The 27,989-nt window shown below is 40.3% G+C and overlaps 1 protein-coding gene across 3 annotated transcripts; it reads right to left on the bottom strand.

Annotated features, from left to right (window-relative positions):
* Positions 1-114: 114 nt before the first annotated feature.
* tubgcp6 (tubulin, gamma complex associated protein 6) lies at positions 115-27,979 on the bottom strand. Of its 3 annotated transcripts, none has more exons than XM_040132981.1 (25): positions 27,748-27,979; positions 26,041-26,846; positions 25,692-25,855; positions 24,804-25,017; positions 23,624-23,782; positions 22,614-22,735; positions 22,426-22,489; positions 22,188-22,297; positions 21,934-22,025; positions 19,830-19,969; positions 16,791-16,940; positions 16,062-16,143; positions 14,434-14,522; positions 13,977-14,092; positions 12,740-12,878; positions 12,519-12,617; positions 10,536-12,408; positions 9,731-9,892; positions 7,370-7,538; positions 6,433-6,574; positions 5,062-5,256; positions 4,314-4,446; positions 3,409-3,622; positions 1,780-1,973; positions 115-702 (listed from the first exon to the last, which is right to left on the bottom strand). In XM_040132981.1, exons 2-25 carry the CDS (start codon positions 26,824-26,826, stop codon positions 611-613), a joined length of 5,700 nt encoding a protein of 1,899 aa, XP_039988915.1. In that variant the 5' UTR covers positions 26,827-26,846; positions 27,748-27,979; the 3' UTR covers positions 115-610. The 3 variants fall into 3 exon arrangements, with proteins under 3 accessions (XP_039988915.1, XP_039988914.1, XP_039988916.1); XM_040132980.1 differs by lacking the exon at positions 27,748-27,979 and adding an exon at positions 27,192-27,524; XM_040132982.1 differs by lacking the exon at positions 27,748-27,979 and adding an exon at positions 27,077-27,100.
* Between the last annotated feature and the right edge of the window lie 10 nt (positions 27,980-27,989).

The following is a 27,989-nucleotide window of genomic DNA, read 5'->3' on the forward strand; positions in this document are numbered from 1 at the left end:
AACCAATGTTAACATGCAATCTTTAATAAATAAGTAATTTTTCTTACTCAAGTAAATGTTGTCTTTCTTTACATCATAAAAAGAACTTTAAGATCAACACCAAAGAATAGAGCATTTATTGAGCAAAGCATTTTCCTTTAGTATTTACATATAATTGACATTTAATTTATATGCTCTTAAAATCTACACAGCTGGAGGCACACCTGAGCATGGGAGGCATTAGCTCCATCTCAATTACCAACTTTGGCAGCTTACAAATTATAGAAGTAGTCTAATTAATCAAGCACACGGGCATGTGGATCAAATCCTGCAGACTTATGGGGGTTGATTGCCTAATGTGGTTTCAATGTCAAATCCACGCCCTAATAAAGAGTACAGGTGGGTTTTTTTAATGTATTTTGCACACTGACATGAAGGCCAGAAGAACTTAATTTATTATATACGTCTGACTATCTGTACTTTGTCTTAGAAGGGATTCTAAAAATGTAAACACTCATGGTACACAATGGTGCATTGTTTAAGTATTTAACAAATAGCATGTCTTATATTAAGCTCAAACTCTCTCACACACACACACACACACACACACACACACACACACACACACGGCTCAGGAGTCTTTATAGTAGTTGTTGAAGTTAATGCGAAGGAGGAAATCCTCTAGATGAGGCTGGTAGCCTCGGTTTACCAGCTTGGTCACCACTGAGAGAAGAAAAGAGAGACATCCGTTAAATCTGTGGTTTTCCCCCGAAACACAACGCTGCAGCAAATTAAAACAGAATTGACTTGTCTGAGGGCAGTGCAACGTTAATCATCTGTTAATGTATAAAAAAATCAAAACGAGGAGGAAGGGCTTTAACACACACACACACAGACAAGTTCAAACAACACGAGGCATTGCTTAATTCAGGTCAAAATACTACAGATTCCCCTATTCCAAAATAAAACTAAACTCATTCATTCTCTGTGTTTCTGCCGTATGTGACGGATGAAAGTCCTTAGAAGCTACTTTAGGCCATAGTTTGTTTTTTTTTGGTTTTTTTTTTAATGTTTTCTAAAATTCAACCCTTTTTGTTTAGAAATAGTCTCAAATATGATAAAGTCATTACATCTAATGTAGAGGCACATGCTCTACTAATCATCCTCAGCTCACCTGAACAAGAAATTTCTACTTGCTTTTTCCCCAATTACAGGAAAAAAAGGTAATACTGGGTAAAACGAGGTAATACATATTGTAAGTGCAAAGAAAACTAGTCTCCCAACCATTAAAATGTGGTGAAAAGCTTAATTAATCACCTATATTTTGAGTAAAATCAATATATTCAAAAAAAGAAAAAAAAACTTGGCAACTCTTAATCAAGTACTTTGCAGTTTGAAATAAAAAGACAATCTACATGTTATACTTTCTTACCTTAATTTGCTTAATTAAATTAATTTAACTTAATTCCAGTATCACATATCAATATATATGTGTGAAAGATATGCAAGTAATTTAGGAGGGATTATTTCATCTTTGTTGCCTCCTCAGTCACTTACTGATTTAATGTCAAGGGGTTTCAATAGCAAAGGACGTGTGTGTATAATTATTAACCGGAGCAGCAACTGACTTGTTGTTATCAAATTGCTCAATGAAAATATGTTTGCGAATGATGAAAAGAAGAAGGGATCAGACCTGCTTCACTCTGATGGTACTCACCCAGAATTTAAATGAGGGTGAATACAAACAAACTGACTAAATTTCCATCAAATCAGATGTGAAACAATATTCCGTGTCCTTACCTTTGAAAAGGAAATGAGAGTAATACTTGAAAGTGTTGTACGACTGCTGCATGGCAATGAAGCTGGGGTGCACTGCCTCCCCCTGCTGGCTGTCCCAGGGCTGTGCGATCAGCTGGGCCCGAAACTTGAGGATCAGGCTGAAGATGCTGTGGATGATGTTCATGACCGGAGCCGCTTTCTCTGTCAGCAAACCCCTGGGGAGGCGAGAGAGAGAGAGACGGGGGAAGAGTGCAAAGTTTAGGTAACATGACAAGGAAATTTGAAATTACTTTTCCAGACGGCCTGAAATTACACAGAAAACTGTGATAGCGACAACCTCTCCTAATGAGATTAAATCGCTCATTGGGTCCAAAAGTTAGCCTAAGATCCAGCTGGAATTTTAATTAACTTGTTAAAATGAGGCTGAATCAATTTTATATGAATTTATGCGTGCAGAGTTTGCTACTTCAACTTGCTCAACATGCACAACGCCTGAAGAAATGATTTCACTCCCCTGCATTTCCTGCATTTTGTGCTGTTGCAGCCTAAAATCCGGCTGGATTGAATTAGAGTTTTGCTGTCTATGTAAAAGTTGACAACACTTTGCTGAACACCTTTGAAAACATGTAGTTTGGAGTCCATCTGTATGTGAATGGTCCGGGGTCCCAAAAAGTTGTACCCAAAAATTTTATGGGTCTAACTTCCAGAATATGAGATTTTTAAGCATTTACATTTGAATATCCTTAGGTTTTGGACTGCTGATCGGACAAGACAATACATTTGTTGACAAAACCAACATTTTCTGATCTGAAAAATGCCCACGTTAATTAGCCAGAACCCAAAGCAAACATATTAATGCCCCCCCCCCCCCCAAATCAACAGTCAAAAACTAAAGATAATCAACGTACTATCAAAGAAGGATGAGAAAACCAGCAAATACGCACCTTGGAACCAGAAAATTTTTTTTTTGCTGTTAAACATGATCCATTATAAGTTGATCCTTTATTAGTTGATCAATAATTACTAGTTTAGGCTGAACACAAAACAGAGAAAGACTGAAAGAAAATGGATAGATGGACGAAACGCCCCCCCCCCAATGCAGTGATATCAGTTCAGCCAAGATGAGAGATGAGATCATCAGTGTGCAACATCTGGGTCTTTTGCATGTGTCAGATCATTCATACAACAGATCCTCATGTACTAAGATATTAGATGTGTTAACTGCAAAATGCCATAAAACAGTCAAGCTCAAGACATTTTATCAGCTGTTTCTGTGAAACATTTTGACAATTTGCTTCATCATGTGTACATCAGCCACAGATGTCTAATTTAATGCAATTCAGGTCAGGCAGCAACACCAACAAATTCCAGCAAGAGAGTGCAAATACTAAAAATAAATAAGTCATGAGTGTGGTGTGAGTTCCTGAAGAGAACTGGCTTCTAACTGAGGCACATGTATTTTAAAATCATGGACGGCTGATGAGTTTTGTTGTAAACGGACGGCACTTGTAATTACTGTTGTTTGTCCATACAGTGTGTGGTCTGACATGGGGTGCAAAGGTTAAAAGCCAGTACCCATTTTGTGCACGGAAATGACAGCGAGCACGATGTTGCAATAGATACTGTAATATGCGCAGTCCGAGCGCTCACCTGAAGATGGCTCTGTTGAGGTAGTCTGCATGTGTGCGATGGATGGCATCCAGGTCGCTGGCAGTGGCCAGCTTGGCCGTGAACTCGCTCCAGGACACTTGCAGGATCTGATTGGCGATGTATCCCTGTATCACCTTGACAAAGTGCTGCATCTCGTGTCTGTACAGCTGCAGCTGACGAAACTGCACCGAGCGACCCGCACCTTTCACCAGCGCTGAGATAAAGCATAGATGACAACAAGTCCTGATCGGTTCTCCAAGAAGGAAAAATAACAAACGTATGGGTTTATTGACTCTGAAGTGTGATGCTTTACTTGTAAATACAATATCTCTGGGCTCTTTTTGACCGTTTGCCTCTTCTGCTCTTGTACTTATAACAGGCATTTGTATTTTTTTCACATTAAGGCTAAAATACACAATACACATGAATTAGTAATGAAAGGAACTGATAGTTGAACCGGACCTTGGTTAATTGTTTTCTCATCCAGTTTTGTCTTTGAGCGTGGTCATGTTAGTGCTGCTTATGGTCAAAAGATGCATTCTCGGTCATGTATTAAGTCATCCACATATGCCCCATGCCATCAGTAATGTTAATGTTATAATCACTGAAGTTTACATCCTTCTAATACTTTAATACTTGCCCCCCCATATCAGGAAATCTCTTTATGTAGTCTGTACACAGGCTTTCGCTGATCAATACTATGTAACCCACTGAAGCACACAGTTTTACAACGATCCCACTGGTATGAGAGGTGCTTTGTAAAAATAAAACAAAGGCATCACAAAATTCCCGCCATGAATATTTCATGAACAGCTGACGCACAAAAGGAAGAGTCTTAGCTCTTCCTTCTCAGAGGTAAGGTGGAGTCTGAGATGAGCCTGAATCAGCTGCTCCCATCTTCTCACCCGTTCTCTTGAGGTGGAACCAGACATCACGGAGGCTCCACACCATGTGTTTGAGCTGCAGCAGGAACGAGAACAGACGGTTGTACTTGTTCATGCAGCTGTCCGTGATGATGATGTTCAACGGCCAGTCCACCTGGGAGATGACACGAAGGAAAGAGACAGAGACACCAAGGTGAGGAAAAAAAAAAAAAAAAAGTGTGTGCAGGTGTGAGAGTGTGAAAGAAAGCAAAGGAAAGTGAAACGGGGGTTGGGGAAAAACAGGTAAAGGGAGCGTGACGGATGAGGTGCAGAGATGTTGATAAAGGAGGTGAAAGGATTGTGAAGGGAAGACAGAGTGGTGAGAGATAGGGGCAGAAGCAAAGAGGAACAGGGGAAAGATAAATGGAGGGGGAAAGAGCGAAGCAAAATAAAGATACGGGGAAAAATAAAAGAGGGAAGAATTCAGGAAAGGGAGAAGAATGAGATTCATTAGGGAAAGGGAACAGTCGTAAGAGAGAGGAGGGTGACGAACACAGGCGGGAACAAGACCAGAGGACAATACAGTTATGTGCAGCATTAGTCACTCTGCGTGTCACCCAAAAGACCCAACTCCAATCAATCTACGAGGTTCTACCATTTAAGTGCGTGATAGGCTAATTTTCCACACCCAGAGCAGTCTGTCAAAACATGACGGGTTGTCACATTCAAGCTGCCACTCATGCAAGCATACGCACTCTTTTATTCACTCCATTAAAACACACCGCCTCACCTTGTAGCGTAGCTCCAGACAGTTGAGAGAGTCAGGTGCGTGTGGGTGAAAGGTCTCGGGGAGGAAGCGAAGAGCGAAGGTGAAGTTGCCGGCCAAGGGGGTGTCCCCGTGTAAGCTGTACTGCAGGGCCTTACTGAGGATGGAGTTCAGTACCAAGGGGGTCAGCAGCTCGCCAGGGGTCTGCCCACTGCCCAGCTGGGTGGAGGAGACATCAGTCAAATAAATACATAAAAAGGTCAAGCAAGTGTTACTACCCTCTACACCTGTCCTTTCAAAAGTGCTATCAAGGCCCAAAAGTAGGCAGGTTTAATTCCAAACGAACACCACAGGCAGCTGATTGCAATGATTAGTTCCCTTTCTGGTTGACAGTGTGCTAATCAGTGAAATCAGCTGCAGTAGTCTTTGGCTGGAACAAAAACCACCTGTTTCATGGGCCTGGATGTACACAAAAGTTTCTGCAGAACGGCACCGAGGTGGTAGCAAAAGCTTTGCTTGCTATTTTATGCCAGGAAGCTCGGGCGAGGAATCTGGAAGTGACGCATCATGTACTTGTTTGAATACTAACAAGTTTGAGCATCAATTACCTGCAGTTCTTGAGTTTTTGACCATTTGGGGCAACACAACAGGCTGTAAACATTACACTGACATAGTGAACTCTTATAAAGTTGATATGGTTGATGATACAGACCAATATTAACATTTGGAGTCTGTTTGCATCCTGACAATAGTATGTCCAACATTCATTTTCTTTTTAGCTCTGTTTTAGTTTCACCAACACTCAACTCCCGGGGAAAATACCTGGCTCTTTAGCTGCTTAATGCTTCACTATGCTCACAAACTAGTTACTAACCGTTTCAGCCTGCCGTTTGGTGCTGCTGGGCAGGTAGTGTACAGTGGGTTTTTAGAGCTTATTTTTTGCTGAAATTAGCTGCCTTTTTGGTGCAGTTATGTGTGGTATAACCACAATACACATGGGCTCTTGGAAAGTATATTACATTTTGCAAGCATTCTCCAGGAAATGAGACGAGAGTCTTGGGACTTCCTCTAGAGAACTGCCCTCCAACTGTAGTGCATACATTTCTAAATCACGGCTAACTGTGTACTCAAGTTTTGGTGCATGCCCATGCTAGAGGGCTGTGTCTGTTCTCAGATGTATTTCAGAGACTAAAAGTAGATAAAACGTAATACATGCAGTGCTGATCACTCACAAAAGAGAGAAGCTTAAAGTTTAAAATGTGTTGTATTTGAGGGGAGACGAGTACCTCCTTGTTCTTGTCCTCTCCTAGAATGCAGTAAACTGAAGAAAAATACCATATGTCACCCTGTTCTGAATATGCGACGATGACGGCAACACTTCTGAAAGGGCGTCACCTTTTCAAACAGCAGATCACTGAGGGACTGCGCAAACTCGCCGTCCTCCATCAGCAGGAAGTGGCGCAGTGCCTCAAAGTGCCTCTCCACTCCCAACTCCACAAAGAAGTAGTCCACCACTGCCTTGTTCACCAAAGATACACTGGGGATGGAAGGTGGAGGAGAGAAGGACCAAGATAAGGAGAGAAAAGTGTTGGCACAAGATTCAGGACTGAGACTGATGCTGACTAGCAAATTTGATACAGGTTGTGGGAACGATAGACATCAGCCATGAGGAAAGTTCACGGCATATAGCGGTGGGTTTTTTCACTTTTTGGATGACTTCCTCTGTCCCATCACTTTAAACGATTCCTGAGCAATTTACTCGTCTATAAGAGTGGGATTTAGGGAATGTTCTCTTTCACTGAAAAGTCAGCAGGGTAGAGATAAAATAGAGTTGAAAATCTCTGCCAAATTCTACTGTGTCGCCTGAAAGCTTGGGATAAAAATGTGTTAATAAAAATTTAGAGTTATGATTTCCAACACTAAATATACTGCACCCTCTCTGCGTGCAGAAAGGGATGAGAGAGCCATTTCTTTACACACAAAGGCTAAACTGCATAGTGTGCAGACACATTGTAGGCGAAGACTGTCAAGCCTGTCTGGAGTTCTGATGGAATTTCAAACACAAAAAAGGATCTGACAAAGATGGAATTGGAAAAAAGAATTCAAATCATTTTTGCCGTGCAGAGTATGCACTGAAGTAGCAGAAAAATAACAAAAGATCAGTGAAAAACTTCACACCAGCTTTTCTCCTAAACTTAGTATTTGTCTTTATGAGAAAATAACTCCAAACTCATACTTGTAAACAATAACTTAAAAATATATTGTCTTTATTGCCTCTCTGACACAAAATAGACCCTCTCCTCCTGCAGCTTTCTTTCTGTCAGACACTCACTGTGTGATGAGCGGGGCGGTGACGGAGTGTTTTATCAGAACTGGCAGGGAAACCATCTCGCTGAGTTGGACTGCAGTGCTGTCTGTAGCTCTGCGAAGTGTGGGTTCCATAGGAAGGCCCCAGGGGCCCCGAGTTACCTGCTTCAGCATCTGACACTCGGGGGACGAAGCTGTGTGAGCGTGAGATGACAGGTATGTTGCTGAATAAATATCACACTCTCACGACTGCAGAAAACGGTGCTGGTGTAAATACCGCAAAGAAAAAATGGTACGTATAGTCCAATGAAAAAGGAGAAGTTTGCAAATAAATATTGTTCAAGTAATATCTTTGCCAGAGCGGATGATGTAAAACATTTACTAAATAATTAAACTATACAGAGTGAAAACAATTGATCTGTAAATATTTTGATAACCTATTGATAATTCAAGCAATTTTTTAAAAGTAAAAGTGCAAAAAATTCTCCGTTCCATTTTCTCAAATGTTGATATTTGTGTTTTTTAGTCTTCTATGATATTAAACTGAATATTTTCTGGTGTTTGACTGTGGGTCAGACTTTGGGAAATGTGATAAACATTTTTTCCCCTGAAATTTTATGACATAAATAGAGAAAATAAGCAACCAATCAATTGACAATGTAAATAATTGTTAGTTGCAACCATAAAACTAAGGCCTTAAAATGACCTCGGCGTTGAATCAACACCTTTCTGAGGCAATCAACAAAATTACAACATAAAAGTTTCACAATGGATGGTATTTACTGCAAGGTGATTTCATTAAATAGAATTGTCTTACAAGCAAGTTATTCCAGTTATTTTGTATAACCTAGTTTAATTTCTAAAAACACTCTCTAAATAAGGGCTCCTGACTTTGATGAGTGGTGTGGAAGGTGCATTCAGCTGAGTAGATTCTGATTGATTTAATGGAGACCCCACGAAGCTGGCATGAATAATGGCACAGCATGACTAAACTACAAATGCAGAGTGAAAAAGAGGATATTACTTCAACGAACCATGATACATCGCAGCCAAACATAAACCAGATTTACTACCTTTATGAAATATCACTGCTTTTTATGCAACCCCTGTGCCTGCTGATGGAGTAAATATTTAACAGCCTCTGGAAATGCATCACACCTGTACATGTAAAAAAAAAAAAAGTTTTTTTAAAATTTACATGAAATAAGCTCTACCACTGTAAGGTGTATCATTTTCATTTCTCTGCAATCTGACCTCAGGATTTTCTGTATTTCAAAAGATGTAATTTCTCGTTTAGTTATTTCAGCCTGACCACATAAATATTTTCAAAATCTTGAACAAAATTAGGGTCCAGTTTATTTTTTCTACCTGACATACGCTATACCCATTTCATTGCTACAAGAATGGCTTAGGCTTTGTTTTATGTGCTCCACTTGTTTGGTCTCATGTAATTTCTGTCCAAAAGAAAAGATAACAGTTTTAGCAGAATGATTATTTTCAATTTCTTGCTTTATTTTATTTATTTATTTTTTAGGTCTTTTGTTGAGTAACAGACAGGATGCAAGAGCATAAATTTTAAGGAATGCATTTATTTCATTTTATCTGTCAAATAATTGACTTTGAAAATGAAATAAAACTTTAAATCAAGTTTAGGCTTCTGCTACAGTGACGGTCTTAATATGGATAACCAACTACCTTATATGAAACAAATACTCATACTTGTAGTTTTGCGAGATCTTAGTTTAAAAAATAGTTTGTTCTCTCGCTGTTCTTAACTGAAGTTTTCTGTTTTCCTAAATAACTTCACGTTCTCTCCCACAGAGTAAAAATGGCGAGTTCCTCAAGGTTCTGTTTTGGATCCCTTTCTGTTCTTTATTCAAGTGCTCCATTTTGGCCATTATTTGTAGCTACATTGTCTCTCTTCATTGTTATGGTATTGATAGCCAAATATACTATATGTTCTTGTGGATGCCTGTGACTAAATGATCTTTTTTTCTCAGCAGAATACTGTACTGTAGCAGCAACAAAAGGTAGTCTATAAACTTTCTTGATATTGTTTCAGTTTGGCCAATATGTGACTAAGACAAACCATTTCTGAAGTTTGACTTCTGATTCTGAATGTCAAGTACAAAGGCTTCAATTCTGTCTTTTCAATTAAGAATTGAAGTTTACAATTAAGAAAACTACTGTATATCTATAATATGTTATTTCTTATCCATTCCTTACATACCAGCAAGACACCATTGTGTCTTGAATCATGGCTGTAATGTGCAAGTTCCCCTTCATCTGCACAAAAGTGCTTATGTGTTGAACATCACATTGCTTGTATAAACTATACGCCAAAAGGAACTACTACTCTTGAGCCAGTCATGTGATTTCAACTTACCCATTAGGTTGTAGCAGTCTTCATAGTGTTCCACCTGGTACTGAGCAGACAAAGCCAAGAGATATTCCTGCTCAGACTTTTCTCCAGGGGACAAACCGAAGCTAGCTGCCCAGGACCCCATGCCCTCAACCAGCTGCTCACCAGAGTTCTCCAACTTAGAACCTAAAGAGGGCAAGAGATATAGACAGAAAACCTTTTCAGTGACATCTTAATTTGCTATGCGCTATTTTTAAACACCAAAGGGTCAGAGCAAAAAGGTACCATATTTATCTTTTCCAGCTTTTTTAATGCAAAAGCAGATTTGGTTGACACCAATTTCAATGGTGCATCTATATACTGATTACATGCAAATATCTAGAGCTGAAATGATTTGCAAAGTAATCAATTAGTCCATGGACAGAAAATTAATTGGCAACTATTTTGGTAATTAAATTGTTTAAGTTATTTATGAAGCAAAATCACAAACAATTCTCTGGTTTCAGCTTCTGTAACATATGGATTTTACATCATTATAAACTCAATCTCTCTTTTTTTTTAAATCTTATGACATTTTCTAGACTGAACAATTTATTGCTTAATCAATTAATGATCAGATAAACTGATAACGAAAATAACTTAGTTGTAGCCCTTCAAATTCGACAGCACTAAGCTTTGTATGACAATTATACATGATTAGTGGCAGGAAGTATTGGTTAATTAACTTGGACTACATTTGGAGTTATATGATCTTGAGCTTATTAAGCATCACTTCAGCACACCTTGCAACTTCAGAATGTGTTGTCTAACACTTAGTATTATCTAATACCTTTACTATCTTCATTGTCCTCTGTTTTCTGCTGATCTCCAATACCTTTGCTCTTCACCACACATCCAACTCCAAGTGAAGAATCTGATGAGTGTCCATAAACACTGCCTGGTAGTGCAGAGGGTTGCGGCTCTGTCCCCAACACCACACAACCTACGCCCAGTGTCGAATCAGAGGAGTGGCCGTAGGCACTGCCTGGTAGGGGTGATGGAAGTAGCTCAGTTTGGGACACAACACATCCGGTGCCTAAATTTGAGTCTGAAGAATGACCATGGGCACTGCCATGTAGAGAATGTTTGGGTTCTCCCAAAACTACACATCCAACACCTAATGTTGAGTCTGAGGAGTGACCATAAGAGCTTCCAGGCAGAGGGGACAAGGCTGGTTCAGCTCCAGATACCACACAGCCTGATTGAAGCATACAGTCTGAGGCGTGCCCATGCTTACTCATGCGAGGTCTTGCTTCAGATATGTTGGACACAAACTCGCCTACTTTTATGTTAGCGTCAGATGAGTGACCATGGATACTGGGAGTAGGAAGTGTTGCAACAACTTCTGAAACATTTTCCCCAACTTTGATATGACCATCTGAACTGTGACCATGAATGTTAGGGGAGGGCAGAGGGGCAACTACATTTGAAACATGCTCCCCAACTTTGATGTGGGCATCTGAGGCATGACCGTGGATGTTCGGAGTAGGAAAGAGAAAGACAAAATCTGAAACATTTTCCCCAACTTTAATATGAGCATCAGAAGAGTGACCGTGAAGACTGGAGGAAGGTAGAGGAGCATCAACTTCTGACACATGTTCTCCAATCTTGATGTGGGAATCTGAGGCGTGGCCGTGGATATTAGGAGATGGAAGAGGAGCAGTCACCTTTGACCCAAACTCTCCAACCTTAATGTGAGCGTCAAGGGAGTGACCATGGATGCTGGGTGACGGTTGAGGGACAACAACATCTGAAATTAGCTCTCCAGCCTTTAGGTGTGCACTGGAGACATGATCATGAATTTTTGGCGAAGAAATATTTTCACCAGCTTTATCTTGAGCATCTGACCTTTGGTACTGAGTGATTGCCTCAAGTGATTTAACCCCAATACAGTCAAAAACACTTGTCACTACTTTGTGGTCACCATTATCAAAGCCTTGCCATAGTGTGTTATAGGGGGCAGTAACAACCACACCATCTTCTTGCGAATGCTCAGCAGTTTCACACTCTTCTTTTACCTCTGATTTACTTTCCAAAATCCCCATTTCAGTCTCCTGTTGTGCCATAGGTGCAGCTTCTTCTTGCTTTTCATCTGTAGCTGAACCACTCCCATCTACTGGCTGTGCTGAGGCTTGAGAGGGATGTCTGTAAACACTGGCTTTAGACGTATTTTGGGGATCCTCTAGGGTATATTGGCCTATAGGAAAGCTGGATTTGGAGACTTGACCAAAGGGGCTGGCTTTGGGAACACTCTCTTGGACTCGAGACATATTCTCTCCTATGGGAATGTGAGAGAAAGAGGGGTGGCTTTGAATCAAGTCAGGCTGGACTGAGGGTCCCCAGCGAGGCCGGGGCTGAACTGAGGCTTGACCAGCGATACCCTCAAGTGGACTAAAGGGGGCACTGAAATCATAGTCAATTAGCGCTGTAGGGAACACTTCGGGTAGGTCAGACCCAATCTCCTGTAGGGCCATATCCACTTGCTGACTGGCAGACTTCTGGAGAAAATCATTGATATCAATGTCGTCAGAGATGAGGGCAGGGTCTGGTCCTATAAGGGGGGTGAGGGTGGATGAAGATGCGCCAGGTGGTGGTGATGATACAGCATCAGATTCTTGAGTCTCAGCTGGCTGCTGCTCAGACGGCTCCTGAGTGGGAGATTCCTGTTAAAAGAAGATATTAACTTGAGGCTGCATATAGGATACACTTTAGATGAGCAAAAAAGGGCGAAAAAAAACGGGATTAATGTTCAAGAACCAGTGTGTTGTCATACCAGGGTTGGTTGTGGTGCAGTCTGTTGTGCCAAGGGAACAGGAGGCAACACTTCTACAGGAGGTCTCTCCTGGCCTAAGGGATATTTCTCTAGTACTGCCTGGAACGAAGTCACAAGAGCTTTGGTTAAAATTACTTCACTTACCTTACATAATAACACAATCTCTTCAGTCATATTAACCTTTTCCTGTCTGGGCTCTGCTATGCTAATTTATTACAAACCTGAGTGTGCTGCCTGTCACGGATGAAGAACTGAGCACGGGCTTCATCAAGTCTCATTCGCTGCACCCTCCACATGGCCCGTCTCTCTCTGCGGGCTGCTTCCTCTGACAGACGGCTGTACTGAGCAATCAGCTCCTTCCTACAATTTGAGTGTAGAAACACACAAGTTACAACTCAATAATTTAGCTGAAGGTCTTACTCAGTTCAACTTGCAGTATGCAGTATGCATGTCTAGGAGAGTGTCACGCACATGGAGATAGGACAGATGGCTGCTGAGGAGCAAATGGGCAGCGTTTAATTTATGGGACTGTCCCCTTTTTTCCCCAATAGGCCATTCAGCCCTCAGGTAGCTTTGCTATTGTTAGCTTCATATTAGTACTCAGCTTATATAAGGAGAGCAAAATATTAATAGCCATTCATAAACATGAAGATTATCCTCTTAACATAGATTGGCTGATGTTATTTTTGCCAACAAGTGTAATATTCCATAACATACTATAAATAGTATGTATTATTTGAATACTGAATAATTTACATTAAAATCTGAGAGTAAATCATCCAGCAATCAGTGTTCTTCCTACTTGCGCTCTCATGTGCATGCGCTTTTTCTGATAAGCATATTGGCCTGCCATATGTCTGTTTGTGAATATGTGCTTTCAGGGTCTATGATGGCTCTGAATTCAACTTTGAGCAATATCCTTAATCTATTGTCAGCAACGATCTTTAATCGATTAATCAGCAAAGCTGTAAAACATAAGGTCTACATATTTGCTCGATAAAAGCTTTATTTTTACACCAGATATGAAATATTTTCCCAGCACGTCCAAAATAAATTACGTATCGAAATCTTGAATCTTTACAAGGGTTAATACTGCGAGGCTGGAGAGGTAATTGGTTGGATGAAAAGTTGCAGATGACAGGTGCTTACTTCAGATTTGGTGAACTTTGATTTCCAACACGCTGTCGTCAACCTAAATGGCAGCTTTAGCCACAGTATGAAAAGCAACACACGGCATGTTCGCATTACAGGCTCTGATGACATTTGCTCATGCTGAAGCCATCACACGTAAATTTGGCGAAAGTCCAGCAAATGAAATATCCCGCAGAGATGGAAATGATGTCCCCTCTTATTTGCACATTGTAAATATCTTTTAGATCAAATAAAATCTTAACAGATATTAATCAGTCATCAATAAAACATTAACATCTCTAGTAGGGGTTGTAAAAGCTGTCAGACCTGGCTCTCTGCTCCAGCTGCTCCTCCAGGGCTTGTAGTCTCTTTTCTCGGTCCCTCAGCTCTCTGGCAAAGCTGAAGTCATCCTCCTCCTGCCTTTTCTTGGCGGCACTTCGCCACTGGTGCCAAAAAAAAAAAAAACACACACACAAACACACACACACACACACACACACACACACACACACACACACACACACACACACACACACACACACAAACACACACACACACCTTTCAGCTTCTAAAACAAGGCCACAAATGCTGTAACCGGAATTTATGAATCCAATTACTTTCAAAATATAAAAAATAAGAGCCTGCCTGGTTTTTAGTTTCTTTTCATTTATCATATCTTATCTTACTCTCTTAAAGTCACATGCTCACCATCTTACCTCCTCATGCACTTATCTTGTAAACACATGCACACACAAGAACAGAGTTTTAAAGCACACTTTACTACCTCTTGCTCCTGCTCCAGGTGTTGTTTCAGCTCCTCAAAACGCTCCCTCTTCCTGGCCTCTTCGGCCAGACGTTGTGACACCTGGCGTCCTACAGGAAGCAGGAGAGAGAACAGTGGGCCTCCTAAACCCCACAGAAGAGTACACAACATCTCCGTCTCGCTCTCACGCACACACCCACACAAAACAACATCACCATCTGCCTCACACAAACACACAAATATGCCTATGCCAAGACACACAGAGCATTAGGCCAGAAATTCCCCCACCCAACTACCTCCCCTCTCGAACTTTGCCACACCATTATAAGACTGACACGCAGTGCCTAAGCCTTTTCGTGCAACACCTTAACCAAATGAAGACGAAAAACTACGGAGAGAGTTCTCTACCACTCTGGAGAGAAAGGATACTGTACTGGCCCTAATATAAGACAATATTTTTCTCTGAAACTTAAGTTTTTAAAATTGGGGGTTGTTCTATATTTCAGAACTATACAATTATGTGTTCATTCATTACAACAGATATTCTTTGTACGGTGTTGTATTATGGGTTATTTGTGGCCTTATTATGTTGCTAGTCTAGTGAGTGTTTGAGTCTGTCTATAGTGAGTTTTTCAGATTAATGAGCCTTAAAAGTGTTTCATTAGTCCAGTTTAACCTTCACGAGTTTCTGAAGGCTGGTGCAACGTGTTCTGGTGCCACAGAGGAAATAAATTCATGATTTTATTTCATTTCTTAGCATCTCCTGATGTCTTTACTGCAAAACTAACCCAAGGAGAAAATTTGTCAAACAGCCAAGAATCACGTCTGTCACAGACGATGAATCCAGAAAGACTGAAGTCTGAAAAATTTTAACTGTCAAGAGAAAATAATAATGCAAGAGGAATGAGAGCGAGAGAGTAATCTCACTACAGTAACTCAGTCAACTGAGTAGTGGCCACTGGAAAAGTGAGCGGTCTACTGACGTCCAACCCAACAAAAATTTTGGTACGCAGCCAAATGCTTATACATTGTCAGATGGCTATGGGGTGAGAAAATTGCAATTCAATCCATTCACTAAAAGTCTCGTTTTACCAATTTTATTTTGTAAGGTGCACAGTGTGGTCACTCACAAAAATGAAGGATTATTCCAGGACATAGTGCTCACTTCATCAGTGTGCATATTTGTTTCGCTTTGCTTCTTGCTAATGTCTGAGTGTTGTGAAAAACAACAACTTCTGTTGGGTTTATATAAATATTGAATTGATGACGGTCCAACATGAAAGCCAAACATCCCTAACCCGCCTCCCCAGACGAAACGATATGAGTAGTTTGCTAAACTTTGCGAGCAACGATTAGATTTGTCAGCCTGTAGTACTGGGAGTCGGTCAGAGCATTCCTCACAGCAAGTACCCCTGTGCCTCTCTGCTGATCTCCAGAGAGGAAGAAAGCTCCCGTGGTCAAGAGTCAACAAGTGAATGTGGGTTCAGAGCTGAGCCATTTATTAAAGGTATACTCAGTGGGCAGGGTGTGCATGTACATCAACCACCATATACAATTATACTCGCTGTGTGTGTGTGTGTGTGTGTGTGTGTGTGTGTGTGTGTGTGTGTGTGTGTGTGTGTGTGTGTGTGTGTGTGTGTAACACTAACCGCGGATGCTCTCCAGGGTTTTGGCTGCTGACTCTCTGACCTGATTGATCAGCTCCTGGCGTGCCTGCTCTGTGCGCAGGGCCTAACAATAGACAGACATGAAATCATCATTAACAAAGATGTATCCACCTGCCCTGTAGCTCACCTCTCCTTCCCAACCTTTGCCAAACAGCACAGCCAACAGCAAAGCCAGCAGCACACAATATACGGGCCATACAAACCAGGGTGTTACACTAAATCATGCAGCCTGCAAGCCCCAGACTTCAACTGCATGATTTTAATGACTTGCTGCTGAAATTCTCAATACTTGAGGGGTAATGTCACCATCATGGATCATGTTATGTAAAAAAAAAAAAAAAAAAACTTCTCTCTCTCTCTCTCTCTCTTAAAGGACAATAAAATACAACAATACAGACAATATTTGTCTTACTGCAGGTTTCCCGTTCGTTGATTTTTAAAAATCCATTTAAGTCAGCTGGCAGAAGCATAATGGTGTCTTTATTAAGGCAATACACCATGTTGACTGCCATGTGTATTGACACTCACTGCATATGAAAGACATTCTTTATGTAAATTTGACCAAAGCTCTTGTCAGACAAAACTGAGGAGAAGCAACAGTAACAAAAACTCAGACTTGGAAAACATGGAAAAATACATTACAGAAATGTCAGATTGCATGGAACAAGATTGCATGTGTGTGTGAGTGTGTGTGTGTGTGTGTCTCAGTACCTGCTCCTCCCTGCTGATGGCGCTGTGCTTAGCAATCCTCTCCATGCGTCCGCGGTATACCGCGCAGTCCCTCTCAATCTCCTCCACCTCCTGGAGGGAGAAAGTGACAGCAATGCGAGGCACCGGCAGCTCCGACCAACAGATGTAGTGCTGTGCACACAAAGTTTAGAGGAAGTTAGAAACCATAAAGGAAGCTCACCAAAAAGCATGCGAGCCATTTGGAATTACCTGGTTTTCCGCATTAATTGGTTGTAAAACGCGAACTGATCTTCATTCAAGTCACAAGTATAGACAAACACAATGTGCTTAAGCTAATAACACAAACAATTAAAATCTTTTTTGTCTATATCATCTCCATTTATAGACAGTTTGTTTGACTGTGGACTGATTAATATCGAAAACTCTTTGAAAATTACTTTGTAACCTTTTTCGAGATTCATGCAAATCAACAACTCTTGATTTTAAGTCTTCTGAGATCTCTTTTGCAAGGCATAGTTCACATCAGCAGATGCCTCTTGTGAATACCAGCATTTTTTATTAGTCAAATTAGCTCAAACCCACAGTTCCAGTCTTGTTTCATTGATTGGACTCCAGGTTTATTAACTCCTGACTCCAGTTAGCTTTTGTTGATGTCATTAGTCAAGGTGGTTCGGGTTTATATGACGTATTCAATATGGACAAGAACAATACAATGATTTTGAATGAATGTGACTAATTAGTTAAATTGGCTTTTATTTCTCCATCATTGTAACTTAGATGAAGATCTGACCATATTTTAAGAAAAAAGTTATACATTAATGCAGGTAATCCCAATGGGTTAACCTACTTTTCTTGCTACTCTCTCGTTAACCCTGATGATTGTCTCATTTGGTGGAAGTTTTATAACACCAACCTTAAAGTTCCTTTTCATATCAAAATGTGTACTGAGAGCTGTCTGAGGCTGTCACATTTTTTCACAGATACATCAAAAACTAACCAGCAATGAAGCTAGGATGAGATGGCAGAGAGATGTGGGAATAAATATGAATGAGATGCTATGGAGTGACCTGCACAGAGACGAGGTTAGATTTACTTTGAATTCCATGTTTAGATTCATTCAGTTAAATTTTTTCTCCGTCAGCTTTACCTACGGCTTAGAAGAAGGCACTTTCATATATTCTACTTGTTCTTGCTCCAAGGTACATAGTTTTTGGCAAAATGCGTGTAATATCATATCACAAATCCATGGGATTTATATGCTTAGTTTAAAGGGTCTTATTAATCAATGCCAAAAAATGTGTAAGACTAAAATGGAAATCTGAGGACCCCGGAGCCCAGATTGCAGAAATGAATAATTACATACAACCAGAGTAAATTACATACTGGTTGAGAAACAAGAGTAAAACCTTTTATTGATTGTATAAGAAACATTCATCTTAATCACACTCACTGTGCCTCTCTGTGACTCTAATTTTGACATGTAATTATGTTTTATTATGCTGCAATATAAGACATAAAATCCCCTTGAATTAATTATTGTATTATTTTAATTAAAACCATTTAAAATGTTTATTTTGATCTTTAGTTTGTCTTTGTCCTTTTTTGGCTACATAAGTTAGATTTAGGTGCTCTGCATTTCTTTATGTGGTGTTGTTTTAAACGGAAATGTTCAGTTTTGAAAAAGCAAAATAAAACATCACAAACCAAATCGGACTGACTTATGATCCAGTAGCAAGCACATTAGTGACCATCTCAATTCACATTTTTCAATCCATAATTTCATATGTATTCACAGCAATCCTGCAGTTTCTAGCACACAGAGAAACAGAGTTGTAGTTACAGAATCCCAATATGTTAGCATGGGCCCTGTAGTTTAGGTCAGGTAGGTCGAGTCATAAAAAATATTATGTGCTGGCAAATCAGCAGGTGAGTCACAGTGAAGTGAGAAAATGAAATATAATTAGATTACATAAAAATTTCAGTGTGTCACTGAGGCTTTTCATTTGCTAAGTTTACTAAGACACTTAGTAAACTTAGCAAGGTGTCCAAGGTGTACTAAGGTGTCCAAGGTGTACTAAGGTGTCCATTCATATAAAGTACAGTATAACCCTTATGCTTAGGGGTTTTATACAGGTTCTTTGCAGGCAGTAGTGCTTGGAATCAGAGGGTGACCCACAATGATATTATAGCACACAATATTTGGTGCATAATACCAATGGCATCATCATACAGGCAGTTGTGATAAATGCTACATATTGAAAAAATATAATCTAGATCTGAAACAATTAGTCGATTAAATGATTGAATGATTAAATGTAATGTTTCCTGCTTCTCAAATGTGACAATTTGCTGCTTTTTCTTGTCTAACACGACAGTTAACTGAATATCTTTGCGTTCTGGACATTTGATTGGACAAAACAAAAACTAATTTGGAGACAATAGCTTGGGTTCTGGAAAACTGTGATGGAAAATTTTCATTATCTTCTGATGTTTTATAGAACAAATAATTAATCCAAAAAAAAATAAAATCGTCAGTGTAATTCATAATAAAAGTAATTGTTATTTGCAGCGCTGATATCGTCTGATATATCTACTGCTGCAAGTAATGACTGCAGAGGCAGAAAGCAGAACAGTTCAGAGTTCAAATGTCTGCAATAAAAGATGGAAACATCTGCCTCAATACCACAAGAGATTGTATCGCAATGCCGATGATGGTGTATTGATAATGTTTTTGTAGGACCCTGTACGCCTTATGTGTCAGTATTGATTAATCGTCCCACCCTAGTGGGCAGTATGGATTTCCAAATAGGCAGAATTGTTGTCGTGGCAGGTGGATCATTTGTGGAGTACATGTGGATTTTGTCGATGTCAGAGCAAGTCTGTGCATCTCTAAGCAATGCTGTACACTGAATGGTTGATAGGAGTAAAAAAACAAAAACAAAAAACAAACAGATCAAATATGATTGGGTAATCTTAAGGATTAACGCTTCATATGCTTAATTTATTCAATAATTTAGGTTATATTCACCTCATCTGCATATATGGATGTGCAAAACAAACCTGTGGGCAGCAGATCTTGAGGAGGTTGATGGTCTTTCCACAGACGTACACATCATTGGCGATGTGTCTCAGGAAGATGGGAACACAATCCTCCACATCCTTTGAGATCAGAGTGTAGCCTTGAACCCAGAAGTGTTTGTCTGAAGGAAATGAAAGAGTCCTGTTACACGCTGGTCTACAAATTAGACCAAGTGGTTTTACTGGCTCATTATGCTTCTGATAACAGCACAACTCTCTCACAACTGAAGTACAAAAAAGTAATAGTAGTGGAGTAATACCTAGCCTGCACAGGGCCTAAAACTTTTCCTCATTAGTATGACTTACGGGGCATAGCTAAACTCTGGCTGCTTGAATTAACACTTGGAAATTGTTAGCGCTTAGCTCAGTGATCCTAAGCAAAAAGCATAAGAGAACATGAATGCACTGAGCTTCCAGAGCTCTTTACAGACAGCCTGCGGCTTGCCAAGAAAGCTTAGTCGCTGATTGCCTCCCTGGCCGACGGACTTCGAGGAGAACAATGACATTTGTGTGTCCTCGGGAAAGCATGCGCGAGCATCGCAGAGGTTCACTGCAGGAGTTGATGAGGTGTAGCCGATGAGCAAATGAACCTCTTAGCCAGACAAAGCCGAGGTGATGGTCTGACCTTGAATGGGGTGTTGCATGACATACAGTATTTGGACAGGCTACAATGATTCATATAAAACCACATTTATGGAGTACTGTCAAAATGAAGCAATTACAGTGTGTACTTGTCTGGGGAATAGGGTTTCAACAGGCTTATTCTTTACTAATAAACATTTCACTAATATAAGGTTTGGCTGTAAATTTCATTATCAATTAATCTGCCAATTACTTTCTCCATTAATCCCTTTGTATAGAAAATGTTAGAGAATAGTGAAATATTTTGCCTGAGACCAAGGTGATATTTTCAACAGTCTAAAACTAAAAGATATTAAGTTTCCTATCATATGAGATATAAACATCAAATCCTCACATGTAGAAAGCTGGTACCAGCTAATGTTAGGCATTGCCGAACAACAACCTAGGATACTACATCTAAAACTAAACTTGTTTTATTCCCAGGGGTGAATGCTCATACAATACTGTTTTATCATTGCAACTAGAGCAGCAACTCCAGGCTCATGAATGTGAAAATTAACTGCTTTTCCTGGATTTATATTGTAGTAATGTAATTATTTTTTTCAGTTTTGCACTGTTAGACAAAACAAGACGTTTGGGATATTATGATTGGATTTTGTTCAGTTTTTTGATGTTTTGTAGACCAAATAATTAATCTGTCAATAAATAAATAAATAAACCAAACAAACTAATAATTAATAAAAATACTATAATACTTGCAGCCCTTATTGTAATGCTTTCAATAGAATTTTGGCTTGAGCTCTAACAAATGACTGTGTCTTCAAATTAAAGAGTCAATCAAAAAGGAAATATTAAAATATACTAAATCTTGTCTTGATAATGAAAAATTATTCGAGACATGAAACAGGACATGACATTGAAGAGCAGCATGTACAAGGCAACATAACCAACACCCACAGAAAGTCAGGCAGGCAGGTTCCTGTAGAGTACAGATGGGTCTGTATTTATCTGCGCTGTAAGCTCCATCTCCTCCTGTCTCGACTTTACTCTTCAGCTCTCCTTAAGGAGTCAAGTCATTAATTTGACTGAAAAAATAAAAAAGTAAAATAATTCAGCCAGTCCAGATTTGTCAAGGACAATTACAAGAGAAGAAATGTAAGAAAAAACTATTTATTTCAAAAAACATGTTTTGTTTTACCCAGCATGGTGTACCAACTGAAAAGAATAAAGGAACAGTATTTATTTGTGTTTGTCCCTGTGGCTTACTGAGCGGAGATGGCTCTGGCTCTACCACAGCTGTGGTAGCTGATTCTGTTTCCCCCTGATTATCATCCAATAACTTCATGACATCCTTTACACACACAAAGACAAATCCAACTATGCAATAAAGTCTGTAATGAAATCTATTTTTTCCACAGACAATCTGTCTGCCAGGCTTTTCATTTTCAGAACCTGCTGACTGAAGCCAAAGTGTTTATGCGACAGCATGTGTGTGTCGTCTCACCTCTGAAACTGAGGTACTCCTCATTGACCTGGATCATGAATTCTCCATAAACATCTCGAAACACGCCACTATACACCCAGTCAGACACGAACCTAAGTGACACACAGTAAAAACAGTCAGGCACAGTCCTGACAGTCTGTAGAAAAAAAAGACCCAAGACAACAAGTTCCACATATGAGTGAAGTAAAGTCATGTCTTTGGGTTTTATTATTTGGTTTTAAGGACACGTCTGTACGAGGAGCACAATGACTGACCGTGTATAAGGTTCACAGCTGCTCTTCAGCAGCGACAGCAGGACTGGATAGTTCTCGTTGCTGCAGTTATTCTGTGCTTCATTGTACAGGTAGGACATCAGTTTAACACCCTGAGGAGAGCCACACAGCACTCAGCTGACACCCCATCGGATAGGGTAAACACAGCCCTGATGGATGACATATGACTACAAGCATTGCAGTTTGGAGATAAAAAAAAAAAAAAAAAAAAAGCACTCACCACAGGGAAGGTAGCCCGGCCTGAGCCCAGAGGCCCGTCTACACAGCACAGTTCTGACAGGTACCTTAGATTGAAAAAAAGCAGGGATTTTTTTTGATCTGATGATATTTTCACCAAGGTCCTCTCTTTCAGGACACGACTGTACTGTTGGTTTAAAAGTGTGATACCGGGGGGGGATTTGACCTCACCTGAGTTGGCGGCCTACTTTGCGAAAGAGGAAGCCAATAGTCAACAGGCTGAGAGTAGGTGGAGTGCTGAGAACACAAGCTCTGTAGTAATGCAGATACTTCCTCAGACCACCTGTAAAAGCCTTGGAGAGAAGCACTATTCTTTAAAATTGCATTATCTGTGCAGATGTAAGACCACTGAACTGCCCAGTTTACCTTGTGCAAATATTGATAAATCTACTCACACTTCTTTTTGTTTACATATTGTGCATTTTTTACTTAAATAATAGGTTCACCATTTTGAAGTCTGTCTTAAAAGAATAATCAGGCTCCAAAATGAGCAGTGAAACTGGTTTTGCTTTCAGTAAACATTCCTGCTGTCCATACTGCCCATGAGGTGATCCCCACTCTGAGTTAGTCAAATAAAGTGGATATCTGCCAAAGTTTCAGTGCTTTTAGTGTAAATATCTCTCCACTTCTGCTCAACAAGAAATACAGTTGTGGGAAACACAAAGGGAATTGTGTGCTACAAATGCTGACACTTTGAAAGATACCCACCCCATTTGTCTAACTCGGACTGCTGAAGCCTCATCTTAACTTCAGATAAACTGTAGAAAACTATGGAATATATTTGTAAACAGAACGAGGACTGTGGATTTTGTTTCCAATAACTTACATTGAAATCACAGTAAGGGGAGATCTCTTGATTGCCAGTAGGAACAGGAATGATTCCAGGCAGAAAAATCTGTTTTAGTGTACATATGGGTACTTGACTATAGTTTTAAGACATACTGGAAAAAATGAAATTGTGTATTTAATCTCTTTTCTTTCAGAATCATATTTTTAAACTTTATATATGTGTGAATGAATTGTTTATGTGTATTTTTGTTTGAAAACGAATAAAGTATATTGAATTGAAGTGAATGATGACCACAGCACTGGTAACAACTGTCCCATGCAGAATGCATGTGGAGAAAGAAGGTGCACAATGTGCTGTCTCAGGGGTATTAAGGATGATTATACAAACATACCTGGAAGACTAGGCCCTTCTTGTCAGCACTCTGCAGAGAAAAGCAGCTAACCCTCAAGTAGTAGGTGCCGTACTGGGCCAGCTCCCCCAAGAGACGAGACACGCTCTCTGGAGAGGCTCCTGACACGCACACACCAGGCCTGACGTCGAACTGGACACTCTGGGAAGGAGATTACATATTTACAGATGGTGAACAGAATAAATGATTAACTGTGCAGTCTAATAACAGCCAGTAAAATAGCCCTGCATTAAAGACTGTCTTAGTAGAGCTCATATTATTGAATTGTTGTTGAGGCTGTCAGAGTCACCTCCATCGTGATTTCTGAGGGCATGGCTGGCAGTGTTATTATATCAGACTGTATTACATAATCAGGTGTTTGTTATTTTGTCCTTCCTATGGCTCTTTTATTAGAACTCGATACAAAATTCCTAGACAGAAGCCTTCTGGGAGGACAAAAACAACATAGACAATAATTTGCACCACAGCCTCAAAGGTTACCCTTGAGTTTAATAAACACTTCTCTGACTGTCTGAACAAAGTTTAGACATAATAGACATAGAACCTGATGCATGACTATTGTATTGGATTGGATTACATTATATTGTAAAAGGTTTAATGGTATTATGTCTACATCCTGTCCCTGTCTACATGTTGATGATAAAAGATTAAATGGATAAGGGAGCAAACAAAAGAATTAGGATTCAATCTATGTTGTAAAAACTAACTAGAATTTTCTGGAAATATAAAAACTTAATGGGAAACAATAAAGCAACAGAAGAGCTCTCTGCTGGTTGTTTGTTTTTTTTTTTTTTTTTTTTTAAAATGGCATTAGGAATCTTTTCATTTATTTCTTCATCATTTAATGTATCATATCAGGTGACTGACTTGTGTATATGCTTGACACCATCACTTTTCTGTCTTTTTTCTTTTCATTGTTACAAAGTAATTTTATAAATCAACCAGGTTTGTTTTATCACAGATGCATAAAGGTTCTCTGATGTGTCTTGAGTGTCTTTGTCTGATTCCCTTTTCTCGAGTGTTTTTCAGCAATTTTATGCTGTTACAATTCTCTTATCCCTTCATTCACTTTTATCTCTTCAGTCTGACAGAGCCCTAAACAACAAATCTATTGCATTTCATTGCAATTAAGAGACTGATAAATGATGATAATGAAATGCACCTGGTTAAGAGGGAAGGTTGTGGACGCCACTCCGATCAGGACATTGAGGAGGTCAGATACCAGTTGTGTCTGAGAGTCCAGGGGCAGTGGGAGGATAGGAGAGGGTGTACTAGTGCTCACCACTCTCATCTCCCCCTCCCATAGACGATAGAGCTGGTCAAAGGCCTCCCTGCCTCCCTCTGTCAGATAGAGAGACTCCCTTTTCCCTGGTGGGCTAGTTTTAGAAACAGAGTGGCATTTGGCGTTTTGCTCCAGAGAGAGTGAGTGAAACACAAGTAATTGCAAGTGGAGCTCTATAACACAGCGCTGCCTATGTAGGTTAGGTGGACTTATTATACTGTATCTATATGTTACTTGCTAAAATGCATCTTCTCATTCGCTTAATTTGCCTTTGTGATGTTGCGTACCATATTTCATAGTCGATCAACAGAAAATGTATAGCCAACTTTTTGATACTTTCATAATTGATAAATCATTGAGGTCATTTATCAAGCAAAAATACCAAGCAACTGCTGGTTCCAGCTTTCAAGAATGTGAGGATTTGGTGCTTTTTCTCTGTTTTAGATTTTTGTAAATTAAATATATTTGGGTTTTGGACTGTTGGTCTGACAAAAAAAACAAGTTGGAGACATCACCTTAGACTCTTGGAACTTGTCATGGGTATTATTTAAAAAAAACATTTTCTGACATTTTACAGATTTAATGGTTAATCCATTAATTAAAAATAATCAAGAGGTTGACCAGTGATGAAAACAATAGGTGGCTGCAGCATTTGGCAAATTACTTAATTGGTTACATGAAGGTAAAATCTTCTCTAAAAAGTCATTTGACATGAGTGTGATAAAGGTGCTTTTAAACTTTACGCAGCACTAGTCACGTGGCACTTACCAGCCAATAGACTCCCAGCAGCGGCGCCTTCCAGGCTCAAAAGTGCGGACAGCCTCCCATATATCAATGTCTGGAATGGGACTGGGCTCTGACTGAGAATCTGGGGTTAGATTAGAGGCTGACTGGAAGCCCTCATCCTCAGACTGATCTAAACAGGGGGGGACCTGTACAGAAAACCAATATGGCTGATGATAACCGTAAATAGCACTGGGGTTTAAACTTCAAACAAACAATGGCACAAATATGAACCAGAATCAGACTGACCTCGCAATATGGAAAAAAAAAAAAAAAATCTCAAACTAAACAGTGTGCATTAGCTTAGATACTATAGTAAGCCATTGTGTCTTACCCTGATTGCCAGCCCAGTTACATCAATATTACTGGGAATAGGAGGCAGGTCCAGTCTTATGTCTATGTCTGAAGTGCGAGTGTGCTGCAGTGCTCCGAACAGCGTCATCCTGGTCTCCTTGTCAAATCTTTCTTCCGCTTCCAATTTAGTCCTCAGTGCCAGCAGCCCGGTGCCCGGAGGAGCATCCATCAACCTCTGAGTTCCAAACAAACTTTCCAAAGTCCCCCATTCTTCCCCACACACTAGCCCCCACGCCCGGGCCTCCAACCTCTGCAGCTCCTCGCTCTGGTAGCCCCAGGGTCGAGGCCTCCGCAGCACGGGCCGCTCTCGTCTCATGTAGTCCCTGCTGAAAAAGGTAGGGGGTGGAGGTGCTGAACCGGCTAGGTGCACAAGGAGCTCGAGGACTGCGTCTACTTCCTTCAGGCCAGAGGATGCTCCCTCCGGCAGCCTCTCAAGATGCTCCTCCAACCTCTCTGCTTCCTCTCTGCACCCTGCCACCCGCAAGTCAAAACATATCATCATGACTTTGTTCCTGGGCGGCGTATTAGCTGTGGCACTTGGTCCTGAGGCTGAACCTTTGGTGCCGTCTTGAAATAGTTTGGACAGCAGGGCACCGTAGGCACGCTTCTTCAGAGCTTTGCGGAAACCTTCTCTTGAGATTCCACCCAGGGCTCGGCGCTTCCATGATACTCCAGACAGGCTGCAATCACACAGGGCACTCAGCAGCTCAGTGATGCTGCTGCTGTTGCAGCTGGGCTTCATGGGATTATTAGGGCTCCGGTACATGATGCCACTGTTGCCTCAGCCTGTAAGAGTGAAACAAAATGGTGTTAGTCGGTTCAGTTCTCTGTGTTTTCTTTTAACAAGGAACTCTGGACTGGGGTATACAGTGCAGGGCTGCCAGTATAATATCGTAGCAAACGTTTAGCTAGACTTTAGACAATATCAGAAACCAGACACGCTCACAATCCAACCAATAGCTCTACGATAGACTACACCTTTCACCTCATAGCATTAGTTCTGATGGTCAACATACCGACCAGAACCAGCTAACGGCAACTAGCTAAACCAACAATTAGCTATTTGAGCTAACGTTTACAATATCAAAAGCCTAATCCCGAACTAAAACAATGCTTCTTGATACGATTTACCCTCTCGAGATGGTGTGTTATAAATTGATTCAGCTGACAGTTTCAGTCTTGCATCCACCCCAGGCGACTCCTTCCCATGCATGCTAACGTTTGTTATTGGCAAGCTATTCCCGGATCAATAGGCTTTCCTGTTTAGTTTATGGGCCAAGCATACAGAACCCAGACGGTGGACACTCTAAGCAGCTCCAATAGTGTCTTTATTACTCCATGGTCTATTGTTCCAGCATATTAGTGCCAGTTAATATGCTGTGATATTGTTGTCGCTAGCTAAAGCCTAGCTAGTCGCTTCATTCATCTCCCATTAATTGCCGCGAAGCTACAACAAAATTAGAATCTGCCCCCTTGAATGTGATTGAACAATAGAATATTCAGCCTGCCGCGATTGGTTAAGGATGTTCCAGCTGCCACGCTGATTGGTCAGTCACGGTAGTCAATCAAAGGGTGGTAAAACTGTTGTTTGCCACAGAGTTTTGCTGCATTCAGACGATAAAGGAAAAATGGATAACACGAGTTTCTTACAGTTTAAGAAGATTTTAATGGTACGTATTTCACTTACCGGCATCATAGGAAATACGCATTAACTACAGTATAAATAAGCAAACGGAATGATTTCTATATCTGATGATCATAAATCTTAAAATGTCATTTCAGGACATATATGGCACCACTACTTGAAGGACTTGTAATTTTTGATCGACACTTCACGCGTCAGCTTGTTTTGGAATATAACATGAAATGTTATGTATCTCTAAGCGCATAAAAGTTCGCTGTGAGTAAGCACGGCAATCAGCAAAAATA

Source organism: Xiphias gladius, chromosome 8, assembly GCF_016859285.1.
Source record: "Xiphias gladius isolate SHS-SW01 ecotype Sanya breed wild chromosome 8, ASM1685928v1, whole genome shotgun sequence".
Lineage (NCBI taxonomy): Eukaryota > Metazoa > Chordata > Actinopteri > Istiophoriformes > Xiphiidae > Xiphias > Xiphias gladius.

Bases quoted from the DNA above. Each gene is read 5' to 3' on its own strand.
- tubgcp6 (XM_040132981.1), bottom strand. From the start codon at position 26,826: ATGTACCGGAGCCCTAATAATCCCATGAAGCCCAGCTGCAACAGCAGC. The intron at 25,856-26,040 runs GTAAGACACAAT...TTTTCTGTACAG, and splicing joins TAACTGGGCTGGCAATCAGG to GTCCCCCCCTGTTTAGATCA. The intron at 23,783-24,803 runs GTGCATTTCATT...TCTCCTTCCCAG, and splicing joins CAACCTTCCCTCTTAACCAG to AGTGTCCAGTTCGACGTCAG.